Source organism: Scyliorhinus canicula, chromosome 3, assembly GCF_902713615.1.
Source record: "Scyliorhinus canicula chromosome 3, sScyCan1.1, whole genome shotgun sequence".
Lineage (NCBI taxonomy): Eukaryota > Metazoa > Chordata > Chondrichthyes > Carcharhiniformes > Scyliorhinidae > Scyliorhinus > Scyliorhinus canicula.
Genome location: NC_052148.1, coordinates 56,574,056 through 56,601,594, shown reverse-complemented (window position 1 = coordinate 56,601,594; position 27,539 = coordinate 56,574,056). Strand labels below are relative to the sequence as shown.

The following is a 27,539-nucleotide window of genomic DNA, read 5'->3' as shown; positions in this document are numbered from 1 at the left end:
TACAGTCTAAAAACCTTATCGATTCACACCACATTACATATCACTTTCTGACTCGGCAATCGAGTTCAGAACAGTATAATACATTCGTATCTTCTTTATTAACATATTGCTTTATTCATCAAGGGGTTGGGGGGATTGGTGAAACCGAAAAATAGGGGATCGAACTCCGTAAATGGTTGAGGGGCAGGAACGGGAGGCTCTCCTTTTCCATTTCCTCAACCTGAGGGTCTGTACAATGATGCAGAGAATTGCAATCACCAACAGTGATTCAATCACGTACGACATTGAGTACCATGTCATGAATTTTGTGCACCAGGTCTGAACTTTGCTGATCAGAGCTGAGCACGGGGAAGTTGGTGTGAGGGAAACATTAACGGCGGGGGTTGTGGGGGAAACGTGACTTGCTTCCACATATACAAATACAACATTTAATAGTAATGGTCTTCTCTTCGTTCTCTTTGTCCTCTTCCTTCTGTATGGCCGATCCTTGCCGTGAACCCTCTTTCGTCTTTCGAAATCCCCCGTGTGGATTCCCCCCCCCCCCCCCCCCCCCCCCCCCCCCCCCCCCCCCCGTGTGGATTCCCACTCCCTATGGATTTCCCTTGACCCCTGATGCACGATCAATTGTACAAAGACTAAGGTTGGATACAACTGTGGCTTTATTGCAGTAAGATGTGTGGCCTCCCACAGCAGCTGGCGAAATGGCTGCTGAGTAGAGGACACGCTCCTCCTACTGGGCGGAGCCAGCAGGCAGGAGCTACCGGTGAACCTGTAGTACAGGCGCTACCTTACATCACCTAATACAGGTGCAACAGTGGTTTACCACATTCACCCCCTGTTAAAAATGAGTCCGGCGGGGTGGTGGAGAACTATATACAGTAGTGAATTTATGTACGGTGTTTTATCAGGGAAAAGGGAAAAAAAATGTCCTTTGAAAGTCCGGTGCCAGTTAGAGATTCAACCGGTCTGGTGCATTGGCGTTCCGCTGGGAGCGATGTAGCGGTGGCGGCGATGTCAATGCTGGCCTGATGTTGGATGACTCCGGGAGTTTGCCGAAATCCTTTTCATCCCCTGGCGTGGGCAGGGGAAGGAGGGATGGTCCTGGTGGGGTTAATGTTGGGAGCGCCGGGGGAGGGGAGGGTGGCGCCGGTTGGAGAAGTGTGTATGGGTGGAACCTGCTGGTGCGAGGTCCCTGAGGGAGGCAGTATCTTGGCGGCCGTTGGGGTACGCCACATAGGCATACTGGGGGTTGGCATGGAGCAAGTGCACCCTATCCACCAACGGGTCCACCTTTTGGAGTCGGACGTGCCTAAGGAGCAGGACCGGTCCTGGAGCTGCAAGCCAAGTGGGGAGAGACACCCCGGATGTGGACATCCTGTGGAAGGCAAAAAGACGTTCATGGGGTGTGTTATTCGTAGTGGTGCACAGTAGTGACTGGATGGAGTGTAGTGCATCAGGGAGGACCTCCTGCCAGCGAGAGGCTGGGAGGTTCCTGCACTGTAGGGCCAGTTGGACGGCCCTCCATACCGTCCTGTTCTCGCTCTCTACCTGCCAGTTTCCCTGGGGCTTGTAGCTGGTCGTCCTGCTGGAGGCGATACCCCTGCTGAGCAGAAACTGACGCAGCTCATCACTCATGAATGAGGATCCCCTGTCACTGTGGATGTAGGCGGGGAAAACGAACAAGAGCGAAGATTGTGTTTAGGGCTTTGATGACGGTGGCAGACGTCATATCGGGACACGGGATGGCAAAGGGTAATCTGGAGTACTCATCGACCACACTGAGAATATACGTGTTTCGGTCGGTGGAGGGGAGGGGCCCTTTGAAATCCACGCTGAGGCGGTCAAAGGGGCGAGAGGCCTTCACCAGGCGCGCACGGTCCGGCCGGTAGAACTGCGGCTTGCACTCCGCACAGACCTGGCTGTCCCTGGTGACTGTCCGTACTTCCTCGACGGAGTAGGGCAGATTGCGAGCCTTTACAAGATGGTACAATCGTGTGACCCCCGGGTGACAAAGGCTGTCTTGCAGGGCCCAGAGTCGGTCTACTTGTGCGCTGGCACATGTACATCGGGATAGGGCGTCTGGGGGCTCGTTGAGTTTGCCAGGGCGATACAAAATCTCGTAATTATAGGTGGAGAGCTCTATTCTCCACCGCAAGATTTTATCATTTTTGATCTTTCCCCGCTGCGTGTTGTTAAACATGTAGGCTACCGAGCGTTGGTCAGTGAGGAGAGTGAATATCCTGCCGGCCAGGTAATGCCTCCAATGCCGCACAGCTTCAATGATAGCTTGGGCCTCTTCTTCGATGGACAGAGTGCCAAATTTCTGAGGCATAAAGGGTGCGGGAAAGAATGCCATGGGTCTGCCTGCCTGATTGAGGGTGGCGGCAAGTGCGACGTCTGATGCGTCGCTTTCTACTTGGAAGGGCAGTGTCTCCTTTACTGCATGCATCCCGGCCGTGGTTATATCAGCTCTGATACGGGCGAAGGCCTATTGTGCCTCGGCCGTAAGCGGAAAGTGGATGGACTGAGTGAGTGGGCGGGCCTTGTCCACATAGTTTGGGACCCACTGGGCGTAGTAGGAGAAGAACCCCAGGCAGCGTTTGAGGGCCTTGGGGCAGTGGGGGAGGGGAAGCTTCATGAGGGGGCGCATGCGGTCGGGATCAGGCCCTAGAACTCCATTCTGGACCACATAGCCGAGGATGGCTAAGCGGGTTTTTGCTGAACATGCACCTCTCCTTGTTGTAGGTGAGGTTGAGGAGAGTGGAGGAATTTGGCACGGTTGGCGTCGTGGTCCTGCTGATCATGGCCGCAGGTGGTGACGTTGTCTAGATACGGGAAGGTGGCCTGCAAACCGTACCAGTCAACAATTCAGTCCATCTCCTATTGGAAGACCGAGACCCCGTTAGTGACGCCGAAGGGAACCCTGAGGAAGTGATAGACACGACCGTCCGCCTCGAAAACAGTGTATGGGCGGTTTATCGTTGAGAAGACCCGGTACTGTGCAATCTGATTGACCATATCAGATATACGTGGGACGGGGTATGCGTCGAGCTGCGTGTACCGATTGAATGTCTGACTATAGTCCATGACCAATCTGTGTTTCTCTCCAGTTTTAACGACTACCACTTGGGCTCTCCAGGGGCTATTGCTGGCCTCGATGATACCCTCCCGAAGCAACTGCTGGACCTCGGACTTGATGAATGTCTTGTCCTGGGTGCTATACCGTCTGCTCCTGGTGGCAACGGGTTTGCAATCCAAAGTTAGATTGGTAAAGAGGGAGGGTAGGTCGACCTTCAGGGTCGCGAGGCCGCACACAGTGAGGGGTGGTAGGGGCCCGCCGAATTTGAGGGTAAGGCTCTGGAGATTGCACTGGAAGTCCAGGCCTAGTAGTAGTGCAGCGCAGAGATTAAGAAGGACATAGAGGCGGAAGCCGCTGAATTCTACGCCCTGGACCGTGAGAGTGACCGTGCAGAACCCCCGGATCGCGGCGGAATGGGATCCGGAGGACGGGGAGATTCTTTGATTGGCGGGGTAGACCGCGAGGGAGCAGCGCCTTACAGTATCCAGGTGGATGAAGCGTTCGGTGCTCCCGGAGTCCAGCAGGCAAGAGGTCACACGACCGTTGATTCTCACACTGGTCGAAGCAGTGGCCAGGTTGTACGGACGTGACTGGTCGATCGTCACTGAGGCGAGCTGTAGTCCGTTGTCGCTGGCGTCAGAAGATGGAGAGCATGGGAGGCCCAGGTCGTGGAATGCTGTGGCGTCCATGCCCCGTGGGGAAGACAAGATGGCGGCGCCTGAAGATCCTGCAGGGGACAAAATGGCGGCACCCGTGGGCCGCACGTTGTGGGGGCTGGACAAGATGGCGGCGCCCATGGGCCACACGTGGACTGAGGGGGGGAGTCGGCGGCGTCCATTGGCAGCGTGTGGCCCCGGGAGATGAAGATGGCGGCGCCCACTGGCTGCGCGTGGTCCGGAACGACGATGGCGGCGCACATTGTGTGTAGGTCAGGGGGGAGGGGGCGATAACGGTGACTGCGCGGCCCTGGCACACCACGGCGAAGTGCCACTTTTTGCCGCAAGCCTTGCAAATGGCAGTGCGGACCGGGCAGCGTTGGCGGGGGTGCTTCTGCTGGCCGCAGAAGTAACATCGGAGACCCCCGGGGTGCGCCGGTTCGCGTGTGGTGCAGATGTACTGGCTGCGTGAAGCCCCGGCTGGGGCAGCCGTCTGTGGGGTCCACGAGGGATAGGAGGGGTGGGCCGTGTGGCTGGAGGGGTAGGCCTGAGCATTATGTGAGGCGACCATCATGGAGAGTGTTAGCTTTTTAGTCTCAGCTAGGTCGAGCGGACCCCTTCTAGCAGTCTTTGTCATATGAGGTCCGACCCAATCCCCGTTACAAACGCATCGCGCATAAGAAGGTTGGAATGTTCGGTGGCCGTAACGGTCTGACAGTCACAGTCCCTGACGAGTGGGATTAGGGACCGCCAGAAGTCTTCTATGGACTCACTAGGGAGTTGAATGCGAGTGGCGAATACGTGTCTGGCGAAAAGTGTATTCGTTTTCTGTGCGTAGTTTTCTTTGAGGAGTGCCATGGCGTCTGTGTAGGTCGGGGCGTCCTGGATCAGCGGAAACACGTTGGAGCTCAACCTTCGAGTACAGGATCTGTATCTTCTGATCCTCCATCGGAGGGGTGGTCGCTGAGTTGATATAGGCCTCGAAGCAAGCTAGCCAGTGATTAAAGTCCTTTTTGGCGTCGCTTGAGTGCGGATCCAGCTGCAGGCGATTTGGTTTGATTCGGAGCTCCATCTTTTAGAAAATCTTACTGCAGTAAACTGATGCACAATCAATTGGACAAAGACTAAGGTTTGATACAACTGTGGCTTTATTGCAGTAAGATGTGTGGCCTCCCACAGCAGCTGGCGAAATGGCTGCTGAATAGAGGACACATTCCTCCTACTGGGCGGAGCCAGGTGGCAGGGGCTACCGGCGAACCTGTAGTACAGGTCCTACCTTACATCACCTAATACAGGTATAACGGTGGTTTACCACAACCCCCCCATCCTGTGTGGATTCACCCCCCTCCACCCCCAGCCCCGCCTGTGTGGATTTCCCCATCCCTGCGTGGATGGATTTGATCGGATTTGTTTATTGTCACGTGTATCGAGGTACAGTGAAAAGTATTTTTCTGCGAGCAGCTCAACAGATCGCTAAGTACATGGGAAGAAAAGGGAATAAAAGAAAATACATAATAGGGCAACACAAGGTACACAATGTAACTACATAAGCACCGGCATCGGATGAAGGACACAGGGGTGTCGTGTTAATCAGGTCAGTGCTAAGAGGGTCGTTTAGGAATCTGGTAACAGTGGGGAAGAAGCTGTTTTTGAGTCTGTTCGTGTGTGTTCTCAGACTTCTGTATCTTCTCCCCGATGGAAGAAGTTGGAAGAGTGAGTAAGCCAGGTGGGAGGGGTCTTTGATTATGTTTCCCGCTTTCCCCAGGAAGCGGGGAGGTGCAGATGGAGTCAATGGATGGGAGGCAGGTTCGTGTGATGGACTGGGCTGTGTTCACGACTCTCTGAAGTTTCTTGCGGTCCTGGGCCGAGCAGTTGCCATACCAGTCTGTGATGCAGCCATATAGGATGCTTAGTGCATCTGTAAAAGTCGGTAAGTGTTAATGTGGAAATGCCAAATTTCCTTTGTTTCCTGAGGAAGTATAGGCGCTGTTGTGCTTTCTTCGTGGTCGCGTAGGCGTGGGTGGACCAGGACAGATTTCTGGAGATATGCACACCTCGGAATTTGAAACTGCTAACCATCTCCACCTCAGCCCCATTGATGCTGACAGGGGTGTGTATAGTACTTTTCTTCCTGAAGGCAATGACCAGCTCTTTAATTTTGCTGCCATCGAGGGAGAGATTGTTGTCGCTGCACCACTCCACTAGATTCTCAATCTCCCTCTTGTATTCTGACTCGTTGTTATTCGAGATCCGGCCCACTATGGTCGTACCGTCAGAAAATTTGTAGATTGAGTTGGAACAAACTTTTGCCACGCAGTCGTGTGTGTACAGGGAGTAGAGTAGGGGGCTAAGTATGCAGCCTTGCGGGGCCCTGGTGTTGAGGACTATTGTGGAGGAGGTGTTGTTGTTCATTCTTACTGATTGTAGATTGTAGGTCAGAAATTTCGAGGATCCCGTTGCAGAGTGGGGAGCCAAGTCCTAGGTTTTGGAGCATTGATATGAGCTTGGCTGGGATTATGGTGTTGAAGGCGGAGCTGTAGTCAATAAATAGGAGTCTGATGCAGGAGTCCTTGTCGAGATGGTAAGAAGTCTTACAACACCAGGTTAAAGTCCAACATGTTTGTTTCAAACACTAGCTTACAGAGCAGTGCTCCGAAAGCTAGTGTTTGAAACAAACATGTTGGACTTTAACCTGGTGTTGTAAGGCTTCTTACTGTGCCCACCCCAGTCCCAACGCCGGCATCTCCTCATCTTGTCGAGATGCTCTAGGGATGAGTGTAGGGCCAGGGAAATGCTATCTACTGTGGACCGATTGCGACGGTATGTGAATTGCAGTGGATTAAGGCGTTCTGGGAATATGGAGGTGATGCGCTTCATGATCAACCTCTTGAAGCATTTCATTACGACTGAAGTCAGGGCCACCGGATGGTAGTCATTGAGGCACGTTGCCTGGTTCTTCTTTGGCACCGGTATGATGGTGGTCTTCTTGGTGCCCCCCCCCCTTGTTGGTTGGTGTGTGTGTGCTCCCCCAACCAGTTTATATATTGTGAATGTCCCCGGTTGGTACAGAGTGGGGCCAGCAAATGCTGAACTGTTTCCCACCCTTCTCAGAATGGGAAGCACCTCCTGGTGTTTTGGTTTTCATTCCACAGGGTCAACTGGCTGTGGGATAGAGTTGCAGTTTGAGTCATCACCGTCAGCACTAGGCAGGGTAGCAAACGTGAAGCCTATAAAATTCTGAGTGGTCTAGATAGAGTTTTTTTTTTTTAAATTTTTTTTTTTTTTAAATTTAGATTACGCAATTATTTTTTCCAATTAAGGGGCAATTTAGCGTGGCCAATCCACCTACTCTGCACATTTTTTTTTGGGTTGTGGGGGCGAAACCCACGCAGACACGGGGAGAATGTGCAAACTCCACACGGACAGTGACCCAGAGCCGGGATCGAACCTGGGACCTCAGCGCCGTGAGGCGGTTGTGCTAACCACTAGGCCACCGTGCTGCCCTGTTCTAGATAGAGTTGAGGGATATAAGACAAGGAGGGGTAGACCCACCCTGCACAAACCAAGGATCAGCAGCACTCGCCCTGCACAAACAAGGGTGCTATAGACCAGTGAGCCTAACGTCGGTAGTAGGGAAGTTGCTGGAGTCCATATCAAGAATATCATAGCATAACATTAGGAAAGCAGTGGTGTAATCGACGTGGTCTCACCTAGCAGTAAAGGGATTACGCATAGTGTCTTGAGATGGATAAAAAGCTGGTTAGCATACAGGAAGCAAAAAGTCTGAACAAAATCAGGACATCCTGAAAGGGGAGGGTAAATGAGCTTGTTGTGCACATTAAAATTGGCCGGTACGATGGGGGCATCACAGAGACGTTGTTGCAAGGGATCACTGTGCGGATCTGAATATACAAGGATATGTGCCCTATCGAAAGGACAGACAGATGGGCAAAGGTTGCATTGTCAGTAAGGAATGAAGTTAAATCGGTAGCAAGAAGAGATCTAGGATCAGAAGGCATAGAACCTCTGTGGGTCAAGTTGAGAAATCGCAAAAGTAAAAAAACTCAGAGTGAAGTTATGTACGGACCCCCTAGCAGTAGTCAGAATGTGGGGCAGAAAATAAATCAGGAGATAGAAAAAGCATGTAAAAAAGGCAATATTACAGTAATCATGCGGGAACTTCAATATGCAGGTAGACTGGGAAAATCAGGTTGGTAATGGATCCCAAGAAAAGGAATTTGTGGAATGTCCAAGATGGGTTTTTGGAGCAGCTTGTGACAGAGCTTACTGGGGAGCAGGTAGTTCTGGATTTGGTGATGTGTAATGAGGCAGACTGGATTCGGGAACTTAAGGTGAAGGAGCCTTAGGGAGCAGTGGCCACAAGATGAGAGAATTTACCCTTGAGAGGGAGAAGCTGGAATCGGATGTAACGGTATTACAATTAAATAAGGGTAACAAGATGAGGGAGGAGCTACCCAGAGTTGATTAGAAAAGGAACCTGGCAGGAGACGACAGTGGCACAGCAAAGGCAGGAGTTTTGGAGGCTTATTCGGGTGATACAACAGAAATTTATCCCAAGGAGGAGGAAACGTGCTAAGGGGAGGGCAAGGCATCCATGGCTGACAAGGGAAGTCAAGGACAGCATTAAAGAAAAGGCATACAAAGTGGCGAGGATTACTGGGAAGCCAGAGGATTGAGAAGCCTTTAACAGTGAGCAGAGGACAACTAAAAAAGCAATAAGAGGGCTAAAGATGAAATATAAGTGCACACTAGCTAGTAATATAAAAGAAGATGAGAAGTTTTTTTTTCAATATATAAAAGGTAAGAGACATTGGACCACTGGAAAATATGTCTGGAGAAGTAATAATAGGAAGCAAAGAAATGGCAGAGGAACTGAATGGTTACTTTACATCAGTCTTCACGGTGGAAAATGCCAATGGGATGCCAGAGCTCCAGAAGAATCAGGGGGCTGAGGTGAGTATCGTGGCCATCACTGAGGAGAAGGTTCTGAGGAAACTACAAGGTCTGAAGGTGGATAAATCACCTGGACCGGATGGACTACACCACTGGATTCCAAAAGAGATAGCTGAGGAGATTGTGGAGGCATTGGTGGTGATCTTTCAGGAATCACTGGAGGCAGGGAAGGTCCCAGAGGACTGGAAAACTGCTAATATAACACTGCTGTTTAAGAAGGGAAGGAGGCAGAAGACGGGAAATTATAGGCCGGTTAGCCTGACATCGGTCATTAAGTTTTTAGAGTCCATTATTAAAGATGAGATCGCAGAGTATTTGAAAGTGCATGATAAAATAGGACTGAGTCAGCACGGCTTCAAGGGTAGGCCATGTATGACAACTCTGTGGGAGTTCTTTGAAGTAGTAACAAGAAAGTTAGACAAGGGAGAGCCAGTGGATGTTATTTATTTAGATTTCCAATAGGCCTTTGAAAGGTGCCGCATAGGAGACTGTTAAATAAGTTAAAAGCCCATGGTGTTAAGGGTAAGATCCTGGCATGGGTAGAGGATTTGCTGACTGGCAGAAGGCAGAGAATGGGGGTAAAGGGGTCTTTTTCAGGATCGCAGCCAGTGACTAGTGGTGTGCCTCGGGTCGGTGCTGGGACCACAACTTTTCACAATATACTTTAATGATCTGGGAGAAGGAACTGAAGACAGTGTTGCTAAGTTTGCAGATGATACAAAGATCTGTAGACTGACGGGTAGTATCGAGGAAGCAGGGAGGCTGCAGATGGGCCTGGACAGGATGGGAGAGTGGGCAAAGAAGTGTCAGATAGAATACAATGTGGAAAAGTGTGAGGTTATGCACTTTGGAAGGAGGAATGGAGGCACAGACTTTTCTAAATGGGGAATGCTGAGGAAATCAGAAGCACAAAGGGACTTGGGAGTCCTTGTTCACGATTCTCTTAAGGTTAACGTGCAGGTTCAGTCGGCAAAGGCAAATATAATGTTAGCATTCATGTCGAGAGGGCTAGAATACAAGAGCAGGGATGTACTTCTGAGACTGTATAAAGCCCTGGTCAGACCATATTTGGAGTATTGTGAGCAGTTTTGGGCTCCATATCCAAGGAAGAATGTGCTGACCTTGGGAAAGGGTTCAGTGGAGGTTCACAAGAATGATCCCTGGGGTGAAGGACTTGTCATATGAGGAGCAGTTGACCACTCTAGTTCTGTACTCAGTGGCGTTTAGAAGGATGAGGGGGCATCTCATTGAAATTGGATACTTTGATGCCTGGATAGAGTGGAGATGGAGAGGATGTTTCCCCTTGTAGGAAAAACTGGAGCGAAAGGATACAATTTTTGACGAAGGGACAATCCTTTAAAACAGAGATGAGAAGGAATTTCTTCAGCCAGAGCGTGGTGAATCTGTGGAACTCTTTGCCGCAGAAGGCTGTGGAAGCCAAATCACTGAGTGTCTTTAAGACAGAGATAGATAGGTCCTTGATCAATAAGGGGATCGGGGTTGTGGGGAGAATGCAGGAGAATAGGGATGAGAAAAATACCAGCCATGATTGAATGGCAGAGCAGACGCGATGGGCCGAGTGGCCTAAGTTTGAACTTGTGTCTTATGATTATTGTAAAAGCCCCTTTAGGAAAGGAAACCACCTACTTTGCTTGATCTGTGACTCCGGATCCACAGCAATGTGGTTGACTCTGAAATGGCCTTGCAAGCCACTCATTTTTTTTCAGGCTGGGGCCCCCGAGTGTTCTCATTATATTTAATGATTTGAATGAGGGAACTGAATGTATTACCTCCAAATTTGCAGATGATGCGAAGTTGGGTGGGAGGGTGAGCTGTGAGGAGGATGCAGAGATGCTTCAGCATGATTTGGACAGGCTGAGTGAGTGGGCATGGCAGGTGCAGTGTAATGTGAATGAATGTGAGATTATCCACTTCGGTAGCAAAAAATAGCAAGTCAGATTATTTGAATGGTGTAAATTGACAGAGCTGGATACTCAGCGAGATCTTGTGTCCTCGTGCATCAGTCGCTGAAAGTAAGCTTGTAGGTAGTGGGTAGTGAAGAAAGCCAATGGTATGTTGGCCTTCATAGCGAGAGGATTTGAGTATAAGAATAGGGATGCTTTACTGCAGTTATATAGGACATTGGTGATGCCACCCCTGGAATGTTGTGTGCAGTTTTGGTGTCGTTATCTGAGGAAGGGTGTTCTTGTTATGGATTGAGTGCAGTGAAAGTTTACCAGACTGATTCCTGGGATGGTTGGACTGTCGTATGAGGAGAGACTAAATGGGTTAGGATTATATTCATTGGATTTGAGAAGAGTGAGAGGGGATCTCATAGAAACTTACAACATTCTAACAGGATTAGACAGGGTAGATTCAGAAAGAATGTTCCTGATGGTGGGGGGAATCCAGAACTAGAGGTCATAGTTTGAGGATAAGGGATAAATCTTTTCGGACTGAGATGAGGAGAAATTTCTTCACCCAGAGAGTGATGAATCTGTGGAATTCAGTAATGCTGAAAGTAGTTGAGGCCATGTGATTTCAAGAAGGAAGTAGATATAGCTCTTGGGGCTAAAGGGATCAAGGGATATGGGGGGGGGGGGGGGGGAGGAGGTGGGATCAGGATATTTAACTTGATGATCATAATGAATGGTGGAGCAGACTTGAAGGGCCGAATGCTATGTATGTTTCTGTTTTAGGGATGTTATTTCATAGTTCCTGCAGAGGTTCAGTTAGTAAAGGCACTGAGTGACAGAAACTTACAGACCAGAAGGTATCAGACTCCATCCTCAATCTGTTTGATTTAGCTAGTTTCAATAAGACGGGCAATGGAGCACTACAGTTGTCTGGGTTTGCACATCAGAAAAGAACCACTGCATATACTTGCGAAAATCCATGTCTCTGCAAGGGGAGATCCTTCAACCCATCAAGCGTGCAATTTTGGAACATACACTGATGTCAATCTCTGTGCGGAGTCTGCACGTTCTCCCAGTGTCTGTGTGGGTTTCCTCCAGGTGCTTTGGTTTCCTTCCACAAGTTCCGAAAGACGAATTGGACATTCTGTATTTTCCCTCGGTATACCCAAACAGGCACTGGAATGTGGAAACTAGGGGATTTTCACAGTAACTTCATTGCAGCGTTAATGTAAGCCTACTTGTGACACTAATAAAGATTATTATTATAATGATTATTATTATTAAAGCTCTGCCCCCAAAGACTTTGTGAATCAATCTGTAAGAGACTGTGTTAACTTTAGTAAAAAGTGGTACTTGCTTAATTGGATCTTAATTTTTTATAAATTTAGAGTACCCAATTCATTTTTTCCAATTAAGGGGCAATTTAGTGTGGCCAATCCACCTACTCTGCACATCTTTGGGTTGTGGGGGTGAAACCCACGCAGACACAGGGAGAATGTACAAACTCCACACAGACAGTGACCCAGAGCCGGGATCGAACTTGGGGCCTCGGCGCCGTGAGGCTGCAGGGCTAACCACTGTGCCACCGTGCTGCCCAATTGGATCTTAATTGAAAGAACTAAAAGTGAAAGTAAACTTAAATACCTTAATTATTTTTGTAAGAACTGTTAATTGCAAGGCTGTTTTTTCCTTGGATGTAAATGGAATTAATCCTGTGTTAATAATAAAATTTATTTTAATAGCAAAGATCCCTAGTTTGTCAGTGGAATTACTCCTGGAGCGAAGTATCCTTTTCTCATTTTATTCGTTCCTGAGATGCGGCCGTCACTGGCTGGGCCAGCATTTATTGTCCATCCTTGAGGGCATTTAAGAGTCAACCACATTGCTATGGGACTGGAGTCACATGTAGGCCAGACCAGGTATGGATGGCAGATTTCCTTCCCTAACGGACATGAGTGAACCAGATGGGTTTTCCCGACAATGGTTTCATGGTCATCATTACCGTGGGCAGCACGGTAGCATTGTGGATAGCACAATCGCTTCACAGCTCCAGGGTCCCAGGTTCGATTCCGGCTTGGGTCACTGTCTGTGCGGAGTCTGCACGTTCTCCCCGTGTGTGCGTGGGTTTCCTCCGGGTGCTCCGGTTTCCTCCCACAGTCCAAAGATATGCAGGTTAGGTGGATTGGACATGATAAATTGCCCTTAGTGTCCAAAATTGCCCTTAGTATTGGGTGGGGTTACTGGGTTGTGGGAATAGGGTGGAGGTGTGGGATTGGGTAGGGTGCTCTTTCCAAGAGCCGGTGCAGACTCGATGGGCCGAATGGCCTCCTGCACTGTAAATTCTATGAATTACATTTTTAAATTCCAAATATTTTTTGAGTTTAAATTCCATCACCTGCCATGATGGGATTTGAAGCCGGGTCCCCAAATCATTATTCTGGGTCTCTGGATTACTAGTCCAGCGATAATGTCACTAGGCCACCGCCTCCACCAAATTGGGAAATTGTTGGGGTCTTGTCCTTGCGTTCTGGTCCGGGTAACATTCCAGGTTTAGTTAATTAACTGGATATAAGTTACTCACCTGCTTTGTGGGATTTGAGTGCATCCCTTGATGAATAGTTCAGACCTCTGAATTACTTTTAGTTCAGTAATGTGACGACTATACTACCATATGGTTGTCTGTAAAACTTTAGACAATTTGATCAGTTTATTATTCAAATGTTTTAGCCAGATACTCATATTTATAAGATGAACAAGTTTACAATTCAACCAAATTTATTATCAAACACAATAAAACTGTTAGCCCCCCTTTAACTATCCCAATTACAATAATTCCAAGATCCTTAATTCTATCTGTGCCGCTGACACAATCAAGCTGCGGGTCCAATTCTCTGTGTCTCTGTTGACTCAGGGCCCCCATCTGCAAAGGTGGGTCTCGCAAGCTGCTTCCTTCTGTCCTCTGGTGCGCCTTCAAATATTTTCTGCTGCCTCTGTGCTGAATCTTCACTGGGGAGGGTCCTGGTGGTTGATTCTATACCCCTCCACGCATTTCCAGAAAGTTCTCCGGCCCTCAGCCAATAAAGTCTTTGGGTGGGGGTCGCAGCACCCAATGGCGTTGCCGTTTGCAACTCTGCAGGACCCCAGATACCCACCCCCAGTGGTCCATCTCCATGTATATTTTCTGCATGTGATCTTACACCATACAGGGTTGAGCATCCCTTATCCAAAATGCTGGAGGCCGAGTGTATTGGATTTCAGAATATAGTTTTCGAGGGGGGTGGGTGCGAAACACCCTGTTCGCAGGACCTGCTCATGTGCGACGCGTTGGACCTGCGTATCACCCGGGAACCTTCCCAGAGCCTTGTGGGATTTCCCACTCGTACCGTTGTGTCGGCTCTTGAAAAGAATTTTTTGTATTTCGGCTAAGGGATGCTCAATCTGTATATGGTAATGGTGGGAAATCTGAGTGTCAGAAAATCTAGCTTCATCTGGGCAATCCACAACAATTGATCCAGTTGAATGGGATCGATTATCTCCTGATGTTCTGTTTGCAGGGCTGACCCAGACTTGTTCCGATTGTCTGTCTGCTCCGTGTATTCGAACTTGGATGTTTGAATTCCCATCAGGCCTGCCTGTTGAATGACTGGCTGTGATATTAATGTCCGATTCTTAATTTAAAGTGTTGAATTACATATCAGGCTTAAAATTCAGGCCGTTGTCCATTTTACCACAATATCCATTGACCATGTAATCCAGACTGAACTTGGGGAAGCACGGTAGCATGGTGGTTAGCATAAATGCTTCACAGCTCCAGGGTCCCAGGTTCGATTCCCGGCTGGGTCACTCTCTGTGTGGAGTCTGCACGTCCTCCCCGTGTGTGCGTGGGTTTCCTCCGGGTGCTCCGGTTTCCTCCCACAATCCAAAGATGTGCGGGTTAGGTGGATTGGCCGTGCTAAATTGCCCGTAGTGTCCTAAAAAAAAAGTAAGGTTAAGGGGGGGTTGTTGGGTTACGGGTATAGGGTGGATACGTGGGTTTGAGTAGGGTGATCATTGCTCGGCACAACATCGAGGGCCGAAGGGCCTGTTCTGTGCTGTACTGTTCTATGTTCTACAACTAAAGGGATCGGCATGATAGGTATTGCACCCCTGTGTGTTTAAATTAAATAATTTCTTAAACATTTTGTGTTTGTGGTTGCTATGGGTCTCATGTTCAATTAGGGGAGGAGCTGCTATTTCTCTAGTATCCTGGACAGTATTTTCCCTCTATCAACTGCACCAGAAATTACTTAATTGATTATTCATTTTATTGCTTTCTGTAAGTTTATTGGGTAAAATGTTGTTGCAAAACTTAAATAAAAATAGTCCCTGCCAATTGAAGTAATGTATGGGATGTGAAGTACTAGGATTTTCACAGTAACTTCATTGTAATATTAATGTAACCCTACTTCGAACACTAATAAAGATTATTATTACTTAGTGTTTCTGAGGATTTAATTGCTTTAAATGCAGATTTTTTTTAGGGCAGGTCTTTTTTTAAAAATAATTTTTATTGAGAAATTTTGATTTTATACAACATTGACGCACCTTAGTAAAATACCGAAAATAACAATAATATTAACAATCATATACATTCGCCCCATCCCCATGAGCAACCCAGCATTTTAACAACAATGCAAATTAACACACTATAAAGTTACAGAATAAACACTACAATAATGCCCCCCCCCCCCCCCGGGTTGCTGCTGCTATTGACCCAGTTACCTATCTCTGAGGGCAGGCCTTTTTTTAGGTGCATGTACACAAAGGAATAGATGTCTAGTACGTCTATCTACAAAAGTAAGATTTTTAACTTTAATATTTTGCAGGTGAATTATATGTCTCTGGTCGTGAAGGAGATGATGAAATTGGAACAGGAACAAAAGACAAACCATTTAAAACAGCTCTTCAGGTAAACATGCCGACTGATAGCTATTAAAATAAATTATTTTGTCTTACTTAAAATATATGTAACTTACAAATTGATTCTGTTTCTGCAGGCCTTCCAGGCAGCAGGGAAGGAACCATTCCCAACTATTTATGTGGATTCCCAAAAGGAAAATGAGGTGCTTCAATCAATATTTAGATTCCAGATGATATATTTAATTATGAGGCTAGATCAATGGTTAGCATGCTGACCTGGGGAAAAAACAGCAAAATGTTTCAGGTTTGATTTTTGGTCTGTAACCTTGATTGGAGCAGGAGTTAGAGACTGCAATTGACCTGTCAGGAAATCTGAATGTATTTTGCAAATGGTGCATTGACCATGTCCGAGATAATGCAAATGGTGCATTGACCACGTCCGAGATAAACACATACATGTCTTGTATATCTACTTTATCTAATTTCTACCATATTTCCATTTGCATAATATTCATTCATGTGTGCTCTGCCAAAGGCAGGTCCTTGGCTCATTATCCACTGATGCTTCACCCTCAGCCATTTCCTTGACAATTTTTGTCAGTGGTGTTTTCCATAGCCTTTCACTGTAGGGAAAGAGGAGGCAGGTCTCAAATCTATGTCAGCCAGAATGGGAATCAAACCCACACTATTGGGATTATTCTTAATACAAGATCTCTGGCCAATTGAGCTAACTACCCCCCCATAAATAATATATATCATGTATATTAAAATAGCGATTAACTATTTTTCTTGAGGGAACACATGATTCCCAATGCTGAGTGGAGTGTGACTTAATTATTTTCCAGCGACTCTACCAATTAAACCAGAGGTGCACTACCAACGTTTTGACGAATATAGGGGACAGCATGGTGGTGCAGTGGTTAGAACTGCTGCTTCACGGCACCAAGGTCCCAGGTTCGATCCCGCCTCTGGGTCACTGTCCGTGTGGAGTTTGTACATTCTCCCCGTGTTTGCGTGCGTTTCGTCCCCACAACCCAAAGATGTGCAGGGTAGGTGAACTGGCCAGGTTAAATTGGCCCTTAATTGGAAAAATGAATTGGGTACTTTAAATTTATTTTTTAAAAAACGCTTTGACTAATATGACAATAATATGATTTCAGTCATCACCACATTCCATAAGATAATTAATTTACTTATGATTAATATGTGAATAGAATCCAAATCGTCTCATCTCCAATAGTAAACTTAAATTAAAAACATCTGGCTATCTGAGCGCCAGCTGGGAATTGTTTAATTACAATACAACAAGCTAACAACATGCAAAATTATATGCAAGCTTAAGTCCACTGTTTATTTGCAGCAAAATTATCAGCTTCCAATATTAGGATTATTCTTTGAACGATTTGTGTATAAGTTTATGCAATGTCTTTGCTTGGGCAGTAAACTGAATGTGACTTTGGCTGCTGCACCTTCCAGGGTGATGTTCTTGTTTCACCTTTGACCTATGTTTGTGGTGATTCGTTGCCTTTTTAGTTGGCATTTTGGCAAACCATGGGGTACAGACAAGTGCTTACCCTTACAGCGACAGCACCATTAAAAGTTCAAAGGAAGGTCCTTCATGAAAGGACCTCTTCTGTGATAGTACATTTATAATGCAAGGACACTTGAGCCACATGGGGACAATTAATTGTCTTCCTTTAAATTGGTGGCACCATTAGATTTACAGAGAAAGGTTGGCCTTGCCAAAATGACTTCTACAACAAAAGTAATTAAAATAAAACTCAAGTCAGAGTGCAGGAATTAAAGCAAAACTCTGTGCCGTTCGCACTGAAAGTGAAAGATCTGAAACGATTGTAAATGATAATTGGTTATATTCCTGAAATCAGCTGGTCATTGAGTTGGCCTCTCCCCACTAAAACGTCAGAAAACCTGCCCACAATTCCTGCAAGCTGCCCCGCATCAGTTTGATGCAGGAAACAGTGTTAATCAGTTGCAAAGTGCAACATCCGCCCCCTATCTCGGGAAGTCCTGCCTCCGAGACCTGTCCGCAAATTGGTTGCCTTTCCATCCTGTAGTTCCAGCAGGTGGGAATGTGACCACTGTTGGGGCTAGAACTAGACCTGACAGGATTCAGCCTCCGAGCTAATGGCCTGGGTAATGGGTCTGGGGCGGGGTCGAGTTTGAGAGGCTAAGGCAGAGGATAAAAGAGGTGGGGTTGATGCCCCCTATAGGGGCAAGGGGCCTGCAAAGAAGGTTCCCCCTTCCCACTTGCGTGGCACTAGCTGTGGAGCTAAGACTTCTGGTTCCTCGCTTTGTGTGGGCCACTGCCACACTTAAAATACTTGCAGGTGTATTAGTTACCATTAATTGTCCACAGGTCTCCGTAAACACAGGAATGGACAGGTCGACCTGCCCCACTCTGATACTACCCTTCTCACTCCCCCACTCCCCCAAAATCAAATTTCGGACTGGTCGGGCCATTGCTCAATTTTACTTGCCCCCACCATCAGCGTGGGAGTGTGAAAGCCAGCCTTATTTGAGGCATTTATAAAGCAAACTGATGATGATGTACATCTGGGGACCATTGAAGTACCAATCCGAGCAAGTCATGCCGACATTTGCAGGTCACTTCCGAAATATTGCATGCTGTTTTGGCCATCCAATTCCAAAATACGTAAAAACTAAGAACGAGGAATTGACCAAGAAGATTCTGGAGTTGCATGTTGAGATGATGAGAACCAATGGTTGCACTACTGGAAATTTGTCCTTGTTCTGTTGGTGACATCATTGCACTGCTACACTAACATGACTGCATTTGACATTTTAATTATTTTAAGCGCTGGGAGGTTATATCAAAATCGCAGATGAAAAGTGTTAAAAAGCTCTGGCAACGGGATCAAATGAAGAATGAATCAAAAGAAAAAAGGGAGGTAAGCAAAATCGTTGTTCATTTTGTATACTTCTCAGTTTGAACATAGAACAGTACAGGCCCTTTGGCCCACAATGTTGTGCCGACCATTTATCCTAATCTAATATCAACCTAACCTACACCCCTTCAATTTACTGCTGTCCTTGTGCCTGTCCAAGGGTCGCTTAAATGTTCCTAATGACTCTGACTCTACATCTCCGCTGGCAGTGCATTCCACCCGCCCACTACTCTCTGTGTAAAAAAGAACCTACCTCTGACATTTCCCCTATACTTTCCTCCAATCACCTTAAAATTATGTCCCCTCGTGACGGCCATCTCCGCCCTGGGGAAAATTCTTTGGCTATCCACTCTATCCGTGCCTCTCATCACCTTGTACACCTCTATCATGTCACCTCTCTTCCTTCTTCGCTCCAGTGAGAAAAGTCCTAGCTCCCTCGACCTTTCTTCATAAGACATGCCCTCCAGTCCAAGCAGCATCCTGATAAATCTCCTCTGCACCCTCTCCAAAGCATCCACATCCTTCCAATAATGAGGCGACCAGAACTGGACACAACATCCCAAATGTGGTCGAACCAGGGTTTTATAAAGCTGTAGCAAAATCTTCCAGCCCTTAAACTCAATCGCCCTGTTAATGAAAGTCAACACACCATACGCCTTCTTGACAACCTGGGGTGACAACTTTGTGGGATCTATGTACGTGGACCATCAGATCCCCTGTTCCTTCACACTTCCAATAATCCTGCCTTTAACCATGTATGCAGCATTCAAATTCAGCCTTCCAAAATGAATCACTTCACATTTATCTAGGTTGAACTCCATCTGCCACTTCTCAGCCCAGATCTACATCCTGTCAATGTCCTGTTGTAACCTGCAACAGCCCTCGACACTATCTACAAGTCCACCAAACTTTGTATCATAGGCAAACTTACTAACCCACCCTTCCACTTCCTCATCCAAGTCATTTGTAAAAACCACAAAGAGCAGAGGTCCCAGAACAGATCCCTGCGGGATATCACTGGTCACCAACCTCCAGGCGGAATATTTTCCGTCCACTACCACTCGCTTTCTTATTTCGGCCAGCCAATTCTGTATCCAGACAGCCAAATTTCCCTGTATCCCATGCCCCTTGACTTTCTGAATGAGCCTACCATGGAGCTCCAGTTTCCTGGATTGATTTTAATTGGGCATGCAAATTGGTAGATAAGGTCCATCTCTTTGGTCCTATTGGCACGGTAGCACAGTGGTTAGGACTGTTACTTCACAGGGTCCCAGGTTCGGTTCCCGGATTGGGTCACTGTCTGAACGGAGTCGGCATAGGTTTCCTCCAGGTTCTCCGGCTTCCTCCGACAAGTCCGAAAGATGTGATGTTAGGTAAATTGGACATTCTGAATTCTTCCTCCATGTTCCCAAACAGGTGCCGGAGTGTGGCTTTTCACAGTAACTTCATTGCAGTGTTAATATAAGCCGACTTGTGACAATAATAAAGATTATTATTATTATTATTATTATTATTTCACTTTCTCTCATTTTTTTTTTTTATAAATGTTTTTATTCAGTTTTCGTATTTTATATTGAACAAATTACAAATTGTTAGGAGAGAGAAAAAAAACCAAACAAAAACAAACACGCAAAAATTAACACACATATTTACAGGTAAGCATCTTCGTAGTAGTAACTGCGCCCCCCCCCCCCCCCCCCCTCAACATGTTTATTTAGCTTGGTTTTGGGCCTTAGCTAGCCATCGAACCCCCGTAACGAACCTGTAGCCCCCCCCCCCCTCCCGCTACCTTCCCCCGACTATTCTTCCTCTTGTACATTGGCCACAAATAGGTCCCGGAACAGTTGCATGAATGGCTCCCACGTTCTGTGGAAGCCGTCGTCCGACCCTCGGATGGCAAATTTGATTTTCTCCATTTGGAGAGATTCCGAGAGGTCGGACAGCCAGTCCGCAGCTCTGGGCGGTGCTGCTGACCGCCAGCCAAACAGGATTCTACGGCGGGCGATCAGGGAGGCAAAGGCAAGGGCATCCGCCCTCCTCCCCAGGCATAGATCTGGCTGTTCTGAAACCCCGAAGACCGCCACTATCGGGCATGGCTCCACCCTCACTCCCACCACTTTGGACATTACCTCGAAGAAGGCTGTCCAGTACTCCACGAGTCTGGGGCAGGACCAGAACATGTGGGCGTGGTTGGCCGGGCCTCTTTGGCACCGTTCACATCTGTCTTCCACCTCCGGGAAGAACCTACTCATACGGGTTCTTGTTAAGTGGGCTCTATGTACCACTTTTAGTTGCGTCAGGCTGAGCCTTGCGCACGTGGAGGTGGAGTTGACCCTATGCAGTGCTTCGCTCCAGAGTCCCCACCCGATCTCCATCCCCAGGTCGTCCTCCCATTTCCTCCTTGTTGCGTCCAGTACGGTGTCGTCCCTATCTACCAGTCGGTCATACATGTCACTACAGTTCCCTTTCTCTAGGATACTTGCGTCCAGTAGGTCTTCCAGTAGTGTCTGTCGTGGCGGTTGTGGGTACGTCCTTGTCTCCTTTCGTAGGAAGTTTTTGAGCTGCAGGTACCGTAGCTCGTTCCCCCCAGCGAGCTGAAATTTCTCTGTCAGTTCGTCCAGTGTTGCGATCCTGTCGTCCGTGTACAGGTCCCTGACTGTCAGTGTCCCCCCGTCCTGCCTCCACCTTTTGAAGGTGGCGTCGGTCAGTGCTGGTTTGAACCTATGGTTGTTGCAGATGGGAGCCCTGTTCGACATTTTGGTCAGGCCAAGTTGCTGCCGCAGTTGGTTCCAGGATTGGAGGGTGGCTGTCACCACTGGGCTGCTGGAGTGTTTTTTGGGTGGGGATGGGAGTGCTGCCGTGGCGAGGGCCCGGAGGGAGGTTCCCATGCAGGAGGCCTCCTCCGCACGCACCCACTCAGCTTCTGGCTCCTGGATCCATCCCCTTACTCGCTCGGCTGTTGCTGCCCAGTGGTAGAGTTGTAGATTCGGGAGGGCTAACCCTCCCCTGGTTTTTGTTTTTTGTAAGACCTTCTTTGGGATCCTAGCATTTTTACCCCCCCATACGAACGCCATGATGAGTTTGTCCAGCGCTTTGAAAAAGGCCTTGGGGATGTAGATCGGAATGGATCTAAACAGGAAGAGGAACCTGGGCAGTACGTTCATTTTGATCGTCTGAACTCTCCCCGCGAGGGAGAGCGGGAGTGTGTTCCATCTTTGCAGGTCCTTTTTAACTTCCTCCGTCAGGCTGGTGAGGTTCCATTTGTGGATCCCTTTCCAGTCATGGGCTATTTGGATCCCCAGGTAGCGGAATTTATGTCGGGCTTGTTTGAACGGCAGCCCCTTTAGTGCTGCCCCCCCCCCCCCCTTGCGGGTGTAATGGGAAGATCTCACTTTTGCTCATGTTGAGTTTGTAGCCCGAGAAGGCTCCAAACTCTTTCAGGAGCGCGATGATCCCGTCCATGCTGCTTTGTGGGTCCGAGATATAGAGGAGCAGATCATCCGCATAGAGTGAGACTCTGTGCTCTCTACCTCCCCTTCGGATCCCCCTCCAATTTTTTGCTGCCCTGAGCGCGATTGCTAGCGGTTCGATTGCTAGTGCGAACAGCAGCGGGGACAGTGGGCATCCTTGTCTGGTGCCCCTGTGCAGCTGGAAGTATTGGGAGTTGGTATTGTTGGTCTGTCACTTTCTCTCATACCGACAAACAACAGTCGCATGATGCAACAATGTGGCATTAGGTGAGGAAAAGTCCCAGTGTAAAGTTTAAGTAACCATAGGTTCAAATTTGTTTCCTATTCATTGGCATTTATTGGCCACACCTACCAAGTGAATCGCATGCAGGCCAGACCAAGCAAGGATGGCAGATTTCCTTCCCTAAAGGACCGTGGTGATAGGTTTTTAATAAGGGTCTTTTCATGGTCATCATTAGATTTTTAATTCAAGCTATTTTCTGTAGTGGGATTTGAATCCAGGTCACCAGAGCAGTACCCTGGGCCTTTGGATCATTAGTCTAGTCTCGTGACAATCCACTGTGCCACCGTCTTGGTTGAAGATGGAATTTGTGGCCAGCATAGCCCTTTCTAAAAAAATAACGAGCATTTATACAAAGCTTTTCATGACTGCGGAACATCCAAAAATTCTCTTCCCCCCCCCCCCCCCCCCCCCCCCCCCCCCCGCCCCCCCCGCCCGTGACGAACAGCTCCTCAAACACGGTCACAAACAACCCCCACCTTTTCTCAAACCCCTCTGCAGAGCCCCTTAACTCATACTTTATCTTCTCTAATCACAGGAAGTTGTACAGGTCACCCAACCAAGCCGCTATCCTCAGTGGCGATGCCTACCACCACTCCAGTAAAATTCGCCGCCGTGCAATAAGAGAAGCGAAGGCCACGACATCGGCCTTTTCTTCTCCATAAGCTGCGGCTCCTTTGAAACCCCAAATATCGCACCAAAGAGTCCGGGTCCACCTCCTCCTCCGCTATCCTGGCTAAGACCGAGAAAACTCCCACCCCAAAATATGTGCGTGTGATTCGCTGGCCCCCGCGCACACCTTTCACTCATCTGCTATCCCCTTAAAGAACCCACTCATTCTCGCCCGAGTCATATGCACCCTGTGCACCACTTAAACTGTATCAGGCTCATCCTTGCATAAGAGGAGGTCCCGTTTACCCTACGCAGTGCCTCACTCCATACTCCCCAATTGATCTCCATTCCCAAATCCACTTCCCATTTCTCTTTGATCTTCACCACCCGCTCGCCTCCACCAGCCACTTGTATATATCCCCAATTCTTCCCTCCCCTTCCACATCCGGAAGTAGCAGTCGCTCCAGCAGGGTGTATCCCGGCAATCTAGGGAACCCCCTCCAGACCTTTCGCACAAAGCCCTTGACCTGCAGATACCCGAACTCACTCCCCCTCGGCAGCTCTACCTTCTCCCTTAGTTCCTCCAGACTGGTGAACCGTTCCTCCAAATACAGATCCCTCGCCTTGACCAGCCTCGCATCCATCCACCTCCTGTATACACTATCCATCCCCCTGGCTCAAACCCATGATTCTCACACAGTGGCATTAGCACCGACATTCCTTCCACCCTAAAATGCCTCCTGAAATGATTCCACATCTTCGCTGGATTGCACCACCGGGCTCCCTGAATGCCTACTCTGAGCCATTGGCAATGCTGCTGTCACCATAGCCCTCAAACTAGACCCCTAACAAGATTCCTCCTCCATCCTAACCCACTCTACCGCTTCTCCTTCCCACCATTGCCACACCTTATCCACATTCGCCGCCCGATAATAATGAAGCAAGTTCGGCAACACCAGCCCCAACTTCTGCCTCTGTGGCAGGGTCCTGGTGCCACTGGCTCTTTGATGTCCACCTGGGAAGGCAGATTTTGACTTTTAACACCCCACCCCAAGGACAGCAGTTCCAATGGTGCAGCACTCACTCAGTTGTGCCTTGAGCATCTGGACCAGCAGTTGATCCCATGATTTTCTGATTGGTACGTGGTCTACTGCTGAGCCAAATTTAATGCCAATATTTTAAATTTAGAATGTTGTTGAATAGAACAATATTTGATCAGTGCTTGTGTTAATTTAAATCCAACTGATAGAATGAAAGTTTTTGTTTTGATCAGGAGCTGTGTGCGTTTTAAATAAGTGAATTTGGACAATTTGAACTGATTTCTTAATGGGTACATGTCCACACTGCAAAACCTTCATAAATAAGTAACAATTGGCAATCTTCCGTCCACTAGGATGAATAATATAGGAAAACTGTTAAATGTCTTTTTTTCTGAGGTCAGGCTTCCCTGTACTTCAGATGACTACCAAAAAAATGCTTTTTTGTGTTCCAAAAGTGTTCTGCTACTGCCATCACTTAATAAAATCTCTGAATAATTTGACCCTTGCAGTTATTCTTTTATCACTGAAGTTTGAATTAGTTTCAACATTTATATTGCACTTGGGTTTGGAGTGAAGAAAAACTGGGAAAATGCAGGTCCCAGGAATGAAGTATAATGCTAGGAGTTCACTTGTCTAGTTTTAGCAAACCACCTTTCTCCTGTGCATCACGTTGAACAATTATATTCTAACATTTTTGTTTGTGAAGACCCATGGAATAATATGTTTGCTATAGATCTGTGTTTTAAGATAAATAATTCCACCACTAAAAAATGAGTAGCGGATTATTTACTTGAACCTGTGAAGGCAATACTTCGCATGAATAATAAGTAGACTTCAACAAACAATTGTTTAAAGAAAAAGAGCGAAGCGATTCAGGGGTACAGATGGGCAAGTCATCAAAGCAGCATTGCATGTTCACTAAGCAATTTCAAATGCTTTTGGTGGCTTGGATTTGTTTATTGCCATGTGTACCAAGGTACAGTGAAAAATATTATTCTGCTTACAGTCCAGACAGATCATTCCAAACTTGAAATAACATAGGGCAAACATAAATACATAATGTAAATACACAGACACCGAGTGTAGCATACAGAGGTATAGTACTACTCAGTGGAGCAGATGTGTGAAGAGATCAGATCAGTCCATATGAGGGTTGTTTAGGAGCCTGTTAACAGCGGGAAGAAGCTGTTAGTGCGTGTTCTCAGACTTTAGTACCTTCTGCCCGATAGAAGAATTTGTAAGAGTGATTAAGTCGGGTTGGAGGGGTCTTTGATTATGCTGCCACTTTCCCTGGCCAGGCATCAATTACGTGCTATGCACAATACTATAAAAGGGGCATAGATACAGTAAAGAGTGCATAAAAAGATGCATATGGATGGCACCAGAACTGATCATCCCTATCGGGAAAGATTAAAAAAGTCGGGACCCTTTTTTTTTAATCAAAGAGAGGACTTTGGGGAAACCAAGTGGAGGTCTTAAAAATTATGAACAGTTTGGACAGGGTAGTACTGGCATGAATGTTTCCACTTGGGAGAATTGAAGACTGAGGTCATAAATAGTTACTAATAAATCAAATGGGGAAATTTCTTCGTTCAGTGACTGACATGCAAAATTTGCACCTGATAAGTGAAGCAAATAGCTTAGATACTTTCAAAGGGAAACTCAACCAGTAATGACAGAATAGGGAATAGAAAAACTATGCAGGGCTGAGAGGAAGTAGATGAAATGGGAGGTGATGTATGAAATACAAGCATTAGGAGAGACGAGTTGGGCTAAATGCGCAGTTTCTGTGCTGTATGCTATTTCATTTGTAGAGCTGTAGCAGCTGGGTTTGGTGTGTTTAGATATTTATAGAATTACTGTGAGGAGGGGCAGAACTGTATACATTTTGTAGTAAATGATCATATTTTAAAATCTCTTATTTTTAATAGCTGGAAGATGCATTGCGACGGGAAAAGAATCTGGAAGAGGCCAAAAAGATAGTTATCAAACTGGATGTTAGTCTTGGTGAACCACACCAGGTAATTGACAATACAAATTTAAAATTGACAATACGTAAGCTATAAAGTGCAGTACGTTAATGATGCATACAACAATTTTATCTGGGCAATACACTTGGGTAATTTTATAATAGCCCATGTGATATCATGTTGATATATCATTGGGCAACCTGTTTTCTTTCGGGTACAATAGGGTGGGAGTTCCCTTTATAATTGGGTAATCTGTTTTATTTTGTGGAACATTGGGGTGGGGATTTCTTTCCACCCCCTCAATTTGAATTGCAGAAAGTAAGTAATAAATAAATTGTCCTGCAAAACTTTATATGTCACAAGAAAATCAGCGTTTATAGTTAAAGAATTTGAACTCTATTCAGTCAAACAATTTAGGAACTGGTCTAGTACTTGTGTAAAATAATGTAAAACTTCAAACTATCTCTGGACTGACGCAAATCTGTTGGACATAACCAATTGAAATAGCAAAATAATTAATTTATAATTTTTTTGTCTGAAAGGCATTTTTTACAATGGCATTTTTAGAAAATTCCTTTAGGATGGTATGGGGAACATTAGGCAGGTATGTTTTATGGAGCAGGCCACCCCCCCCCCCCCATTCCTCCTGAGCCTGCTGTAAGCAATGTTGTCAATCCATATAACTTTTATTGAGGTTTTGAGTAAAAACTGAATTTGCTTTTTTCATTAACTTGCTCAATTTATTTTTCATTACCATGTTCATAGATAAAAATCCGAGCCACAGAAGCGCATAGAGCACAACGAGTGAAGATCTTTGGCTGGGTCCACAGGTTACGTAGACAAGGTTTGTGTTCCACCTTTTGGAATAATTTACATATTAGTCTAGGAAAAAGTTTAGCAGGATAACAGTTGTCGCTTTTGCTAGCACACTTCGTACACTGGTTACAAAATTTGTCCTGAACGAAAAGATTTGGATGACTTTTTAATCTGGGAAGTTTGTAGTTGGGCTCCACTTTGGCGTTAAAACTTTCTTAATTGAACTGTAGGATGGAAAATTGGTCTCATTGATATCATGTACACAATGGCTGAAGTTTTCTGGGATGTTTGCCAAGCTCCTAAACCAAAAGCAGCACTTTAACCACTTTTCTAACTTAATTTAAACTGTGCTCCTATCAGCTAACAATTGGTAGATTTTTTTTCTCTCTCTCTCTCCCCTTCCACCCCACTCCCCCCAGGATGTGGTGGCTGGGCAAACTGGTATTGCTGGTTTTGATCTGCCATCTCAGAAGCTGTGTCATTTTTCCCTCCCATCAGGTGGGTATGGGCCTGGATTTTGCCCAATGCCGGGGCAATATCCTAATTAATGCATCAGAGAGAAGCATTGTTACAAATGTTATTTCCATTACTTGTATGTTGAGGAAAGAAGAAATCTGAAGCCAGTCTCTACCTTAAGGCAGGTTTATTTCCAAGACTGCAGAGTAAATACATAGACTATTCCAATTCCCCCAGCACGCAGTGTGAACACTATTTTTATACTCTTGTAATGAAGTGGCAATTGTTCAGCTGCTCTTAATTACCAATTTAAAGCACATACTCTATTGCAGCACAATTTCAACATGAACAGCAAGCACTACAGTGGTTCAGGAAGACTGAGCACCAAGACCATTTTTAAATAATTAGGCGTTGGGTAATAAATATTTTCTTTCTTTCCAATGT

The 27,539-nt window shown here is 46.7% G+C and overlaps 1 protein-coding gene across 2 annotated transcripts in view; it reads left to right on the top strand.

Annotated features, from left to right (window-relative positions):
* The first annotated feature begins 5,620 nt into the window (after positions 1–5,620).
* Positions 5,621–27,539, top strand: part of nars1 (asparaginyl-tRNA synthetase 1) — a 48,381-nt gene continuing 26,462 nt past the window's right edge. Inside the window, exons 1-6 of one of the 2 annotated variants that reach the window (XM_038790572.1) lie at positions 5,621–5,665; positions 15,491–15,573; positions 15,662–15,727; positions 18,362–18,454; positions 25,785–25,874; positions 26,589–26,667. In XM_038790572.1, the coding sequence (XP_038646500.1) occupies positions 5,626–5,665; positions 15,491–15,573; positions 15,662–15,727; positions 18,362–18,454; positions 25,785–25,874; positions 26,589–26,667 (451 nt within the window). In that variant the 5' untranslated portion in view covers positions 5,621–5,625. Of the gene's footprint in view, positions 5,666–15,490; positions 15,574–15,661; positions 15,728–18,361; positions 18,455–25,784; positions 25,875–26,588; positions 26,668–27,539 lie in introns of those variants that run through there. The other variant, XM_038790573.1, reaches the window with a different exon arrangement.